We start from the raw sequence: 15,717 nt of genomic DNA on the forward strand, positions 1-15,717 counted from the left end.
TTATGAATTCGAGACCTGCCTCAGGCTCTATGCTGACAGCTCAGAGCCTGTAGCCTGCTTCCAATTCTGTTTCCCTCTCTCTGCTCCTCCCCTGCTTGTGCTCGTCTCTGTCTCTCAAAAATAAATAAACGTTAAAAAAAAATTTTTTTTTAAAGAGTAAGGTAACTGGCCTTTTGGGGGTACCTGACCCTCAATACAGTACTCCCATCATCCTAACAGCATTTTAAGGTATGGAAAACGAGGGTCTCAGGGGTGATTTGCCCAATTCACACAGCTACTAAAACATAGCAGTGGCAGGATTCAAACCTACCAGGGTTTGTGACACCCAATACCAGGGTTTGTCCCCCGCCCACCGGAACGTGCAGAAACCTCCCCCACCCCGGGTTAGGCCAGGGAGTCGGGCGGAGCTGGCAGATGGCGGGGCAGGGCGCGCGCCGGGAGCCGCCCACCGGAGGAGAAGCGGAAGCGGAAGCGCCATCAGACGGTAGCCATGGAGACGCGGGGGGTGGCGGGTAGCCACGGAGAAGCGCGACCTTTAACCTGCAGCCGAGGGTACGTCAGAGGCGACAGCAGACGGAAGTGCGGAGTCGGCGGCGGCTGGGCTGTAGGGGTTGCGGGGCAGCGGGGCTGCGTGGCCACTGCAGGCCGGCTGCCATGGAGGTAACGCTGCCCGGGCGACCGGACTGGGACCGGGGCCCACCATCTCCCCGCGGGGCCTTCCCGAGCCGCGGTTTGAGACACGGGGATGGGCGCCGTGTGAGTTCTTGGCAACCTTCCTTTTGCGTCCCGCAGCCCTGCGCTGCTCCGGTCTCTGCCCCTACTGCCCCAAACTCAGTCCCTAGAATACCTGGCTCCTTAGAGCCAGATTGTATATGATTTGCCACAGCGACAGACCCTCACCTTCCCTAACTCACATAGGAGTTTCCTACACTTGATTCCACGGAGAGGCTTTACCTGTAAAGGTTCCAGCGTTCTATCTGAGATTAGGAGAAGAGTTCTTGATACGTGGGTTTGATTTTGTTTTGCAGGATCCTGTTCAAGATGGGGTGGCTTCACCAGCCACCTCTGGGACCGGGAAATCTAAGGTGAAGAAAATACAGTACTTGACTAGCCAATTCACTGAAGAGTGGAAGGGTGATGAATGGAAAACTTTGGCATGGGTAGGAGGGTGGCCTATTTAAAAGAAACCCTTCCCCCAAGGGCTCTCGATTCTAATTGACACAGTAACCAATCTGTTATCTTTTTTTTTTTTTTTTTTTTTTTTTAAGTTTCATGGTGTGAAAGGAATGGACCTTGTTTACTTCCTGCTCCTGGTTAGCACCGCTGAGAGATTCTGCAATTTTTCAAACATTAATCTATGAGGATTTATATAGTGTAGTGGAAAGAGCAGTGACATTAAGTAGGAGTCAACGGACTCAATTCTGTAGGTTACTCCTACAGTATGAAAAAAAGGTTGAATTAGGTAATTTTTATGGTCTGGTACAACGTTTAACATTCCATGATTCTAAAAAGATAGTGGTTTATTGCTTGCATACTAAGTTTTCAGTACTTCCCTGAACAGTTACTTCATCATTTAAGCTTCATGGTAACCATGAGACAAGTACTTTTGTTATCCCAATTTTACAGATGAGAAAACTGAGCCCAGAGGTTAAGTAATTTCCCTGATTTCTTAAAAAGACTAAATGCACCCTGATTTGTCTTGTTGCTATATTTATGCTTACATATTTTCAGGTAGCCAAAGACATTTCAGCCTTGAATAATTTTACAGCTCCAAGGAACGTTAAGTAGAATTAGTCCCAGTCCCCTAATTTTACAATTAAATCAAAACCCAGAAAGTATCTTAACCTAAACAAGAATTTATGTGAGTAAGAGGATATGTGCTGTTTTTTATATTTCATAGCAGTCCCTTAACTGGTATTTATTGAGTTGAAGTTGCAGTTGCTACTTTTAAAAAATATGGTTTGGTTGACATGAAGATTTATTCAGTAGGATGTTTTTAAGAAGATATTATATTTCTTTTTTTGTGGTCTAAAAGGAACATGAGTTATAACAAATTAGTAATATCATTACATCTTTCAGCTGGAAACCTTGCCCAAGGAAGATCTTATCAAGTTTGCCAAGAAGCAGATGATGCTAATACAGAAAGCTAAAGCCCGATGTGCAGGTATTGAGTTGAAAATACTCATCTTTACCACAATCTCATTGAATCATGATTTAAAATACTAGGTTTTTAGTTGTATATTGGCTTATTTTGTTTACCAGTGAATCCAATAAAATCTTACTCAGTGTGAAATCTATTATTATTTAACATTCTAACCATTTACCTGTGATTTTTTTTTTTTTACCATTACACATCTCTAAACGGCAGTTATTTTTGAACTATTAAAATAATTTAAATAATAAAATAATAAAAGTCAAGGAAGAGGATCTTAAAGAAAAATTTGGTTAAAATTAAGCATTTTTTTGGATTTGGATTGTATATTGATCTAGATAAATCATTTTTTTCTAGGGTAGTCAGTTGAAATGTCAGAGATAGAAGATTGTGAGCCCAAAGAAGTAAAAAGAGGCCTCAAGTAAAGTAATAAAATATTTCCATTCCTGGAATGTTGAAATATATTTGTGGAAGTTGATTGATTGCCTGTTCAACTTTATATTCCTAAAGAATGTAGATATTAGTATTCTTTTCAATACGTGCGGTGAGGTTATGAATTTCCAATGACTTAACAAATGTTAATTGCTACAAGCCAAGATTTATTTTCTACTAGAAAAGGTCGCATTGTGTTTAGGGAGATTGGGCCAGTTTGTGATAAAGAGAGTAATAAATATATTTGGAAACGTGTTCTAGGCTCCAGACCTGGACATGAGTTGATGAAATAGGTTAGTATTTATGCTTAATATGAGGTTAATTATTGCGTTAAGATTATACAGTAAGAAGTTATTTACAGCTAAAATACTATAATGTCTCAGATTTGCATCAAAAATATCAAGATAGGTAAGAAAAAAAGGAAAAATACAGGTCAGGATGAAATGAGTCCATGTAATTATTGCTAAATTAAGGTGATGGGTGTATTAATCATACTATCCTTTCTACTTTTCTTACTTGTCTGGAATTTTTCCATAAGAAAAAAGGAAAATAAAAAGTAATATGGGGTGAAATTAGTACTTTCTCAAAATATCTGCTGCTTTATTCTAATTTATAGTGTCTTTTTTTTTCTTAAAGAATGTACTTACCACTTTAGACAATAATTATTCTCTTCATTTCTGAACTGGAATTTTTTTAATAATTATTTAGAATTGGAGAAAGAAATTGAGGAATTCAAAACAAAACCTGTTGCTGGAGGAACTGGTGATATTATTAAGGTAATGCAAAAGTTGCAAATATTGCTTTAATTTTTATTTATTTACTTAGAGGAAATGTGTAATAACAAATCAAATTTCCTTTAAAGCTGTCAATGTGCCAGAAAGGGCTTTTGCCTCTGTTTTTCCACTTCCTCTCTGCCCTTGGTTAAGTTTTTTACCTCTCTTTCTGTGTGAAATGAGTGGTACTCTCTTCTCTTTTCCATCGCACACACTCTGTAATTAAGGCACTGCCTTAATCTCAGCCCTGCTGTTCCCTCTCCCCCTCAGAAAACCCATGCTCAGGAATTTGATGGTGATTTTTAGGCCAATGGATGCATAAAATCTATAAATAGATATATATACCTGGATGTGATTACTGACCCACATCTCACAGTTGAATCTCTAGCTGTTTGGGGAAAGATTTAAATATTCACCCATTTCTCTTTGTGTTTAGCATGGCCAAATCCCTTTTACTGGACAACCAGTGGCAGCACTGTTTTTCAGACCTTTTAACTTTAGAGACTCTTCAGTTTTCCTGTTTCCTTTATCCTGAACATGTGTCAGCCACCAGTGATCTATAGTTCCTTCAGGATAATGCTGCAGTTTATCAGTACACTTTCTCTTCCCTAACCCGGCTCTCTCTCCTCTTTTTGTTTTATATGCTCTTGCCAGATCACAGGGTATTGTTTTTATCTTGTTCATCTGTTGAAGAACCTGAATTGCTTATTCTTACTTACAGGCCCCTAATGCTAACTAAATGTACCCTCCCCACCCATTTGGTCTAATCTTTAGAGTTTCTTTTGTTTCTCAAAGCTTTGTAATGTTTTTTTCCATGCTTTTCTAAATTTTCTAAATTTCTAGTAGTCATCTTATTTCTAGTAGTTATCTTCTAGCACATTGGGATACATCTAAAGTTTTATTCAAAGCTGATGTATTTGACTTTCATTTTTAGAAGAGGAATAATCGTATTTTCCATGTCAAAATTTGAAGGTATATGAAGTTATATGCTGCTTCCAAATGCAAGGGGGAGGTGAAATTGCATGTTAAGATAATGAAATTTCTTGTACATGTCACTCTTGTTATTATCTCTTTGCTGGAATCAAGTCTGTATTTCCTAAGAAATAACTGTGCATCTGTGCCTCTAATCTTCAAGATTTTTTATAGCTGTTTTCAGTTAATGACCTGTATATATCCCCTAAAAATCAGTGAATGTATTTAGGATTGCCCTGATATTTACCAATCAGAAGTTTATTTTGCAATATTCTATGTAATGTGAAAAAGCTAATTTTAAAACTAAAATTGTTTTAACCAAAGTAATCTGTGCACATAATTTACAAATAATGCTAATAACTAAATAACTTATTAAAACACTAATAACTTCTAGAAATTATTTCTGTATTTCTAAATAATACAGTTACACTGCTATTCCTTGATTTATCCATTTTAGACATTTAGCTATTAACTTGCTGTTAACAGCATATGAAAATTTTGCTATCTTTCCCAATAACTCCTACTTTCCATTGATCAGATAGATCAGATCATCTTTACTGTTTTTCCTGGACCCCCCCCCACCCCCCTTCTAAAGCCTTCTGTCCTGCATTAATTTGTTCTGGTTGTTCTCTAGGTCTGCCATCCAGTTTTCCTGGAAATGGCCTTGTGCCATGATCCTGTGAATTTTTACACTGCTTTTCTATATTGGCCCCCCATTTGCTAAGTGACATGTTATTCACTGTGGTGGTTAACCTCATCTTCATAGAGTATGCCCTTCTGTAGCATCCTAAGAAGGGATGTATGGGAGGAAAATGTCATCCATATTTTAAAATGGCTTTATTCTACCTGTGTTTGAATAATAGCTATAACTTGATACAGAACTCTAAATTTTCTACATCTGTTCTTTGGTTTGTTTTTATTACTTTACGTAAGTTCAGAAGTAGACAGATATAGAGTGATAGTAGACTAATTTATTTAAGATGTTAACATTTTTATAGACTTTAAACATTTAGGTTTAACTTAATCTGGATTCATGATGAATTGGATTTGTGATTTTCCTGTTTGTAAAGTCTTTCAATATTTGTATCATGTTATGCAAATTTTGTAGAATAATGGAATCTGCTTCTTATTTTGTCTGAACAAGTTCATATGTAATTGGGATAATCTGTTCTTTGAAAATTTGATGGGGCGCCTGGGTGGCGCAGTCGGTTAAGCGTCCGACTTCAGCCAGGTCATGATCTCGCGGTCCGTGGGTTCGAGCCCCGCGTCAGGCTATGGGCTGATGGCTCAGAGCCTGGAGCCTGTTTCCGATTCTGTGTCTCCCTCTCTCTCTGCCCCTCCCCCGTTCATGCTCTGTCTCTCTCTGTCCCAAAAATAAATAAACGTTGAAAAAAAAAATTTTTTAAAAAAAAGAAAATTTGATAGAATTCACCTGTAAAACTATTCCTTCTGTTACCTTAGGTGGACATGTTTTTAAACCACTAGTTTAATTTTTATATTGTTACAGTATTAGGCTTTTTAATTTTTTTTTCTTGAGTTAATAAGGATATTTTTATTCCTTTCATTTCAGTTTTTAATGTTATTACCAAATAATTGTTCATAATATTCTCTTTAGCTGTTTAATCTCTGATTTATATGTAGATATGTTTCCTTTTTATTTTTATTGTTGTGACTTCTGTCTTCTCTTAATCAGTCTTGCTAGAAGTTTTACTTACTCTTGTTGACCTAGTTTCCATTTCATTTACTTTCTATCCTGTTAAATTTCTGCAGAGAACAAACCTGTCTGTGAGGAAGATGGGACAGGGGTGATTTCTTGCCTTTTATTCTCATCCTCCCTATTCATATTGTCAACCAATCCCCAGTTTTTGAATCCCACACATTATACTTCCCTCAACAATATCTAGGGCCTCCAATTTCTGGACATTTAATTTACTAGAGTATTTGCCAGCTTCTCGTGTGTTTCCCTGTGAAGACACTGTAAGTTTTACTTTTCTTCCTCTTTCTAATTCAGTTCCTCCTCCACTTTTCAGTTTTTCAAAAATATGGTGAAATTTCCCGTAGTCCTTATTTATTTTCTCCTTTTCTCTTTGTTCTTATGTATAGACCTTTTTAAGTCTTTTATTCTTACTTCAGTGTGGTTTGGAAATGTGAAGAAAAAATTACGCATGTGTTCAATCCATCATTTTTAACCTCTGGCAAACAAATCACCCTGCTCCAAAACAGGCATTGACTGAACGTCTGGATGCTCTTCTTCTGGAAAAAGCAGAGAGTGAGCAACAGTGTCTTTATCTGAAGAAAGAAAATATTAAAATGAAGCAAGAGGTTGAGGTAAGGCAACAATGTAATGTTTGGTTTTTTTATTTATTTACTATAGTCATGAATTTTAGAGCTAAAATCTTAACAAGCATGTGATTTGATGACTTTAATAATTTACAACAACAAATTAATATCTAAAAAAGAAAAACAACTGAAATCCCTCATCTACATAGAAATAGAACTAGCATTTAGTTTTTGCATTTCTTAATCCTCTTTATTGCTGTAATGTTACTCTTTAATGAGAATTATTAAAAATTACTTGTTTTGTGAAAAAGTACTTGTTTAAGTAAGTTGACTCTCACACATACTCTAAATGAATCATTGTTCAGTTCTGGAATAGTCCATTGCCTATTGGGTCTGGGCTAATTTTCCCCAAAAGTCCCCTGTTGTTCAACTCAGGAGATAACTCATTAAACCTTTGTGACTCAATATAACTTCCATAATTTATCCCTTTTTAAAAGGAAATTAAATCCAGAGATTTCTTAGATTTTAGTTATTACCCTGAATAACACATTTAGTACTGCAACGTGCAGTATGATACTTAAGGTAGTTGCAGCCTGAGCAGAATTCTTGGGAGTCTCAGTGTCATATTGCTCTATGTACATTTTTGCTCACTTCCTTTTCTCTCCAGTTAGCCTGTGGCTAATATTTTTCCTGAAGGCAGGCATTTCTTTTGTCTTAATTAGGTATTTTTGTGTGCTGATTTTTATAATAGGATTCTATTACTAAGATGGAAGATGTGCACAAGGAGTTTGAACAATCACAAGGAAACTATGTGAAAGAAATTGAAAATCTGAAAAATGAATTAATGGCAGTACATTCCAAACACAGTGAAGATAAAGCTAGCTTGCAAAAGGAACTGGAAGAAGCAACAAAAAAACAATTAGAACTTTCCGAACAACTTAAATTTCAGGGTAACTGTGAAGATAATGTTAAAAAACTACAAGAAATTCAGAACATCAAGCCAGTCTTTGAGGAACAAATTTTATATCTGCAAAAACAATTAAGCACTGCCACAAATGAAAAGGAGCAAGAAATTACGCATCTCCAAGAAGTCATTGAGGCTAATTCCCAGCGTTACCAAAAAGATATTAATAGTTTGCAAGAAGAGCTTTTGCAGTTGAAAGTTGCACACCAAGAAGAGGTGAAAGATTTGATGTGCCAAATAGAAGCATCTGCAAAAGAACGGGAAGCAGAAGTGAGTAATTTAAACCAGCTAAAGGAGAATTTAGTCAGACAATGTGAAGCAAGTGTGAAGAACATTCAGGAGAAATATGAATGTGAATTAGAAAACTTAGAGAATGCGCCAGATGCAAGCCACGAAAATCAGATGTGTCCTATGCTCTTACAAGAAGAAGCTTTTGTAGAACAAGTAGTAAACGAAAAAATCAAACACTTAGAAAACACCTTAAAAGAACTGGAGTCTCAACATAGTATCTTAAAAGATGAGGTAACTTACATGAATAATCTTAAATTAAAACTTGAACTTGATGCACAACATATAAAGGATGAGTTTTTTCATGAACGGGAAGACTTAGAGTTTAAAATTAATGAATTATTGCTAGCTAAAGAAGAACAGAGCTGTGTAATTGAAAAATTAAAATCTGAACTAGAAGATTCAAACAAACAATTTTGCTGTATTGTAGAACAACATAACAAAGAAGTACAGAGACTTAAGGAACAGCATCAAAAAGAAATATCAGAACTAACTGAGACATTTTTGTCAGGTTCAGAAAAAGAAAAATTAACACTAATGTTTGAAATACAAGGTCTTAAGGAGCATTGTGAAAACCTACAGCAAGAAAAGCAAGAAGCAATTTTAAATTATGAGAGTCTGAGGGAGATTATGGAGATCTTACAAACAGAACTGGGGGAATCTGCTGGGAAAATAAGTCAAGAGTTTGAATCAATGAAGCAACAGCAAGCATCTGATGTTAACGAACTTCAGCAGAAACTCAGAACAGCCTTTAATGAAAAAGATGCTCTTCTTGAAACTGTGAATCGTCTCCAGAGAGAAAATGAAAAGTTGTCCCAACAAGAATTAGTGCCAGAACTTGAAAATACCATAAAAAGTCTTCAAGAGAAGAATGAAGTGTGTTTAGTTAGTCTCAGTCAGAGAGATACCATGTTACAAGAACTTGAAGCAAAGATAAGTTCCCTCACTGAGGAAAAAAATGATTTCATAAGTAAAATAAAAACTTCTCATGAAGAGATGGATAATCTCCATAAAAAATGTGAAAGGGAAGAAAAATTGATTGTAGAACTTAGGGGAAAAGTAGAGCAAACTAGCCACTGCAACAGTGAACTGGAACAAAAGGTAAATGAATTAAGAGGAGAACTAGAAGAAACATTAAAAGAAAAGGATCAAAATAACCAAAAACTAGAAAAACTTATGGTTCAATTAAAAACTGTCTCTGAGGACCAGGAAGCACTATCATCTGAAGTTAAGTCTCTTTATGAGGAAAATAATAGATTAAGTTCAGAAAAGAACCAGTTGAATAGGGATTTGGAAGTTCTCCTGTCCCAAAAAGAAGATGTTATGCTTAAGGAACACATTTCTGAATTAGAAAAGAAACTTCAGGTAACAATTACAGAACGAGATAATTTAAGTACACTGTTTGAAAATGAGCAGGTTCAGAAGTTATTTGTCAAAACTCAGTTATATGGTTTTCTGAAGCAGATGGAGTCAAAAGTTTCAGAAGAAGATGAAGAGCAAGATGTTGTAAATATCCTACAAGCTGTAGGTGAATCCTTAGCTAAAATCAATGAGGAAAAACACAACTTGATATTTCAGTATGATGAAAGGGTAGCAGAGTTAGAAAAAAAGACTAAGTGCCTTCAAGAAGAGAATGCAGTTCAGCATGAAGAGCTTCAGTCTCTACTAAGAGACCATGAACAAGAGAAAGTTCTCTTAAGGAAAGAATTAGAAGAAACCCTGTCGCATAAAGAGGCCTTGCAGTCTGATCTTCTAGAAATGAAGAATGCTAATGAAAAAACAAGGCTTGAAAACCAGAATCTTTTAAGTCAAGTTGAAGAAGCCTCTCAAAACTTACATAGCAAAAATAAAACCCAAAATGAAAAAGAACAGTCTTTTGTAAGGGAGCTTGAAAACCTGAGGCTATCGCAGGAACAAAAAGAAGCTGAATTGCAGGACGTGAGAGCAGAGTTGTTGTTATTAAAGGTACTATTATTTCAATTTTATTAACTTAAATAAATTCTTAGTTCTAGTACTAGACTAGAAAATACATACATTAAATTTTTACACTTTTAAGTCAGAAGTAAATTGTTTTCTGAAAAGTACATTAAACATTTTCATGTTACGTATTCTGTATCCATATTGGTCACTTTTTGGTTTTAGATCATTTTAGAATCTTGATCTGGCATAAGATTAAATGATTAAGGGGTTAAATGTCTTGGTCAAAATTGCATAACTAGTCAACACCAAAACTACAACATGAAAAAATTAGAATTTCATTGTGGTGTGATATACATTTTACCTTTCTTAAAGAGCACTATTGAGCAGAAAAGTGGGCTATTGTGGTATTTAACTGTAGCCAAAATTTTAGATTTTTGTCCAAAATTTGTGAAAGTATGATAAACTATAATCATTTAATCTTTTCTTTATTGCATTATGTGTTTGGTATGTGTCAGGTTGTTCATCTTGGCCTTGGATACTACTGTTTTTTTACAGTAAATTCTATATGCATAAGGTCAGTATTACTTGGTCTATCAAGGTAAGAAAAAGACTGCTCATCAAATTGCTTTTTGTGTGAATTTTCTTTAATGAGGATTTTCTCATGCTTGATATGATGGCCAATTAGTTCATCATGGGAAATGAAGTGATTTTCTTTTTGTTTTTTCTATAAAATCTAGGATTCCTTAGAGAAATCACCTGTAGAAAATGATCAACCTTCTTTAGTAAAAGAGTTGGAAGAAAAAATAGGTAAGTATGGTTTTGTATATGTTGTCACAATGAATTACACAGATTCTTCTAGAGTTAGAATACATTGAGAAATGTAGCTGATTAATGAGTTGTTAAATCATGATAACTAGCTGTCTCTAATGCCCCCATTTTTGTTTCTCTGCCATCTGTTTGCCTTCCTTTCCAAAATTACCACTCTCTTGTTTAATTGTTTAAAGGACTGATGTGATTCCATTTATAACTGGTTCCATGATGGTTTGGGGATTTTTCATTTATTTAGCAAAGTTTATTTGAATGCCTAGCTAGATAGGCACTAGTAATAGCAAGTGATTAAAATACAGACCATGTCTTCAAAGAGCCAAGTGCCAGAAGGGCTGTTCTTGTAGTAGTTTGAAGTGTCGACAAGGTGTAATGCTGGAAGTACAGGAAGGCATGATCGGCTGTCTGTCTTCAGGTAGGAAAAACATCACAGAATAGGCTATACTTTTTGTTGAAGAATGAGAAATTTGACATGAGAAGAAAGGTATTCTGGCAGGAGAGAACGGCAGGTGTGTGAATATCAACATACATAACATCAAGGAGCATACCAAGAAGTTCCTAGAGAGGCAGGAGTATGACCACAAAAGCACTAGAATGTGTGCAAAGAACTTGAGACTTTGTCCTATACACATCTTTGTCATAGTAACATTATGAAGTAGCTATTTTATTCCCATTTAAAAATAAGAGACAAATACTTAGAAGTGTTAAGTAAGGGGAAGCTGGAAGATTTTTAAATGAATGCTAGTTTTCTTATAGTGGATGACTGGGACAAGTGGGGTTAAAAATGAGATTAGGAACTCGGTTTGAGACAAATTTAACAACTCAGATGGTGATGTCAGGTAGACTACTAAATATGCAAATCTGGAGTTATGGGGAGAGACCTAGATCCGAGGTGAAAAGTTGTAGTTAACAGAACAGTTAAAAGCCATGAGATGGAGATCACCAAGGAAGTGAATGTAGAAAAAATATGAAGACCAGAGACCGTTCTCTGTCATTTAAAAGTCTGAAAGATGGGAACAGCACAGGAGATTGGGAAGGAGCGGCCAGTGAGTTGGGAAAACCCAGAACATAAAATGTGTTGGAAATTAAGATCGATGAAGTGCAAGTAACAGAAGTGTTTAAAGAGGGAAAAAATATTTAACCATGGCAAATGCTAGAATAGGTAAAGTAACATCAGTACAAAGAACTAACCATTGGATTAAGCAAACTAGAGGGCATTGGTAACTTGATAACCTTTTTCGTGATATGCTAAAGCCAGAGCCTGAATGAAATATGTTCAAAAAAAAAAGAAATTTGAGAGCATGTGTACACATGCTTACAAAGGGATTTGCTTATAAAAGAGATGAGACAGTATCCAGAGGGGAAGTGTGGTGGTTTGCCTTTTTTTGTTTGTGTGCTGTTTTCAGCACTCCTTTTATGACCTTTCCCATCCTCTTTGGTGCTTCCACTGGGGCACCTGGGTGGCTCGAGTCAGTTGAGTGGCCAACTCTTGATTTCAGCTCAGGTCATGATCTCATGTGTTCATGAGTTCGAGCCCTGCATCGGGCTACATGCTGACAGTACAGAGCCTGCTTAGGATTCTCTTTCTCTTCCTCTCTCTCTGCCCCTCCCCACTCTCTCTCTCTCTTTCAGAATAAATAAATAAACTTTAAAAAAAAAATGAAAGAAAAAAAAGAAAACTCCATTAGAGAGGGGAATTTGCTGCACAAGAAAGAGGGAGCTTTGCTGCACTGATTCTTTTTTTTTTTTTTAATTTTTTTTTTTTCAACATTTATTCATTTTTGGGACAGAGAGAGACAGAGCATGAACGGGGGAGGGGCAGAGAGAGAGAGGGAGACACAGAATCGGAAACAGGCTCCAGGCTCTGAGCCATCAGCCCAGAGCCCGACGCGGGGCTCGAACTCGTGGACCGCGAGATCGTGACCTGGCTGAAGTCGGACACTTAACCGACTGCGCCACCCAGGCGCCCCGCTGCACTGATTCTTGAGTACGTGAGAGGTGTAGGATGAAATGCAAAAGTGGAACAATTGGCCAGTGCTGCACAAACACACAGACAAAATAATCATCTGTAGCAGCAGAGAAAGGCAGAGTCTGTGAGCACAAGTGCATCTGGATTAATGAGCGAGGACAGAAATTCAGATAACCTAAGCAGAGATATCAAGAAATAAGATCTGGAACACAGGAGCTGAAATAGAGGAAATGGCTAAAGATGTTAAGGAAGAGATCAGGATTGGAGTGTGTCTACAGAGCAAAAGTATTTAACTGTATCTGATATTTCCCCATATGATCCTGATTTGCAAATTGCCGCCTAAAATCCTACCATAGTTGAGTTTCTAGGAAATCTTCTAACATTAAAGGAGCACTAATAGCCTCTCCAATTCCTAGACACTTATGAAATGAGTAGGATATTTTGACAGTTGGAAAGAAATGGACATTTTTACCATTGTTTCCCTTGCTTAGGTAATGACTAAACTTTCACTTAAAAAAATAGATACTAATATTTTTGCTACTTATTACTTTTAATTACAGATTACAGATTTTGTGTTCCAGATTAAAGGTCAATTTCTAAGGCTAACACAAGTAAATAATTTGGATTTTTTCCTTTTGAGTTCATATATATAATCCTTTCATTTTGTGTTTTTAGGATATCTGGAAAAAGAATCCAAAGAGAAAGAGGAAAAAATAAATAAGATAAAACTAGTTGCTGTGAAGGCAAAAAAAGAACTAGATTCTAGCAAAAGAGAGGTAAGGTGACTTAAAAATACAAGATTCAATAATCTTGCATATTAGAAAATCTAGTTTTTCTGTCCATAAAAAACTTTTTAGGGGCGCCTGGCTGGCTCAGTCGGTAGAGCACATGACTCTTGATCTCAGCATCATGAATTCAAGCCCCACACTGGGTGTAGAGATTACTTAAAAATAAAATCTTTAAAAAACAAAACAAAACTTTTTATCATATATTTAAAATAGGCCCAGACTCTACGGGAAGAGCTTGAATCTGTTCGATCAGAAAAGGATCAGTTGTCTACTTCCATGAGAGATCTCATTCAAGGAGCAGAAAGCTATAAGGTAAAAATAGTTATTTTAATAGCAAGTTATATTTGTAACTTCTAAGTTAAGGAATGTACTAGAAATGTAAAACTTTTCCATAAGACAGTCACCTTGTATTTTTTAGTAAATTTGTTTCTATTTTTTTGTGTAATGTCATAGCATCCTAGTATCAAGATTTTAAGTGTCTGAGATTTAAAGTACCTTCAAGCTATTGTTTTTTAAAACCAAAATTCTGTCTTGGGATTTCCTAATAAAATCAGTAACAAAAAAGATGACTATTATTACTGTTATTATTTTATATTCTGGCCAAGTGAATAAACTTGAAATTCAAACAACAGGTTTAAAAGGAAAGTAAAAGCATTATTTGGAGGTAATATGCTTATCAACCTAACATGAGAATATTATAAAAAAATTTAAAATTAAAATAAGAGAGTGCAACAAAATCCCTGAATGTAAGATAAATACCTTTACATTCTTGTATGTATTTATTCAGCAAATATTTATACAGTCAGAGTGAGTACTGAGTACTAGGGAGATGCAGTCCACCAAATAGACTAAATTCCTGCCCTCTAAGGACTTAAATTCTAATGGCAATAACAGAGAAGTAGACAAAAAAAATTTAAGAAACTTACAGTGTATAACAATAAAAGAGGATGGTATCAACAAGAGAGTGAGCCAAGTGGGATTGATTGAAAGAAGAAAATTCCATAGAAGCCAAAAAATAAAATTTCAGGAAGAACTTTAATGAGAAAATTTGGCACTTCATGAAGAAAACTGCAAAACATATATATAGCAACTATTATTATTTGATATACTTGTTTTCAGGTTGGTTTACATGTTCTGAAACAATTTCACTAAAGATTTATTTATCTATTTTGGTTAGGCAATCTTGACAATTATTTTAAGTTTCAAATGGGAAATAAGCTCACAAGAATAGTTAATACTTTTTAAAGTGAAAAAAGAAAAGCATCTTGCTCTAGCAGGTGTGAAATTTATTGCAAAACCATAATGTGATACAATTCTGATATAAAAATAAGACATTAATTTAACAGAAGACAGAGACCTCTGCATAACAACAAACACTTCTAGGCCAGGCTCTTTTCTAAGCACTTTACATATCTTACCACACTTAATTCTAAAAAAAAAATTTTTTTAGTAGAAAAAAAACAAAAAAACAAGAAACATATAATTAACATTGCCGCTACCACAGAGCAAGTAACAGAATGAAGCCAAGTTTGGATTCAGGAAGTCTGGTTCCAGATCTGTTCTATCACCAACTAAGCTAGATTGTATACTAGCCCAGTAAGATTTGAAAACATTGAAACCAACAAAGAAGGAATTAGGTAACTACTTCAGAATAATTTAGTTAGATTTTTACTTTACTCCCACACACCAACATAAATTCTAGGTGGATTTAAAGAGTTTTGTGAAAAGTGAAAAGGATTTTTTAAAACCTGGTATAAAACAATCATTTTACTGCTGGATATGAGATATGTTTCTAAACTTAAAAGCAATTGAATTTACAAAGGAAAAGATAGACTGAACTATATAAAATAAAAAATTAACATGAAAATATGACAAGGGATTAATATCCTTAATATATAAAGGTATTTGACACATCCATTTTTTTAAAACATTTATTTGAAATTTAAATATAGGCTCATTTGTCTTTTATGAGCCATTAGCAGCTTGCTTCTTTACATTTTAATCTAATTTATTAATTTTTATCAATGGGTAGACCAGGTATGCCAATTTCTTTGTTTAAACTATAGAGATGCCTGGGTGGTTTAGTCGGTGAAGCATCCAACTTTGTTTCAGGTCATGATCTCACGGTTCATGAGTTCGAGCCCTGCATTGGGCTCTGTGCTGACAGTTCAGAGCCTGGAGCCTGCTTCGGATTCTGTGTCGCCCTTTCTCTCTGCCCCTCCCCTACTCACACTCTGTTGCTCTCTCTCAAAAAATAAGCAAACATTAAAAAAAATTTTTTTAATATAGATTTCAGGGGTATTTGGGTGTCTCAGTCGGTTGAGTGTCCAACTTTCGATTTCAGCTCAGGTCAT

The 15,717-nt window shown here is 35.5% G+C and overlaps 1 protein-coding gene across 2 annotated transcripts in view; it reads left to right on the forward strand.

Annotated features, from left to right (window-relative positions):
• Positions 1-533: 533 nt before the first annotated feature.
• GCC2 (GRIP and coiled-coil domain containing 2) overlaps positions 534-15,717 on the forward strand; it is a 65,129-nt gene continuing 49,945 nt past the window's right edge. The window contains exons 1-9 of one of the 2 annotated variants that reach the window (XM_040454150.1): positions 534-660; positions 1,029-1,085; positions 2,080-2,164; positions 3,293-3,360; positions 6,553-6,657; positions 7,361-9,826; positions 10,519-10,588; positions 13,251-13,351; positions 13,577-13,675. In XM_040454150.1, coding sequence (XP_040310084.1) covers positions 655-660; positions 1,029-1,085; positions 2,080-2,164; positions 3,293-3,360; positions 6,553-6,657; positions 7,361-9,826; positions 10,519-10,588; positions 13,251-13,351; positions 13,577-13,675 — 3,057 coding nt within the window. In that variant the 5' untranslated portion in view covers positions 534-654. Of the gene's footprint in view, positions 757-1,028; positions 1,086-2,079; positions 2,165-3,292; positions 3,361-6,552; positions 6,658-7,360; positions 9,827-10,518; positions 10,589-13,250; positions 13,352-13,576; positions 13,676-15,717 lie in introns of both variants that reach the window. The other variant, XM_040454149.1, reaches the window with a different exon arrangement.

This window comes from Herpailurus yagouaroundi, unplaced genomic scaffold (assembly GCF_014898765.1).
Source record: "Herpailurus yagouaroundi ecotype Mexico unplaced genomic scaffold, PumYag 210, whole genome shotgun sequence".
In the NCBI taxonomy this organism is placed as follows: Eukaryota; Metazoa; Chordata; class Mammalia; order Carnivora; family Felidae; genus Herpailurus; species Herpailurus yagouaroundi.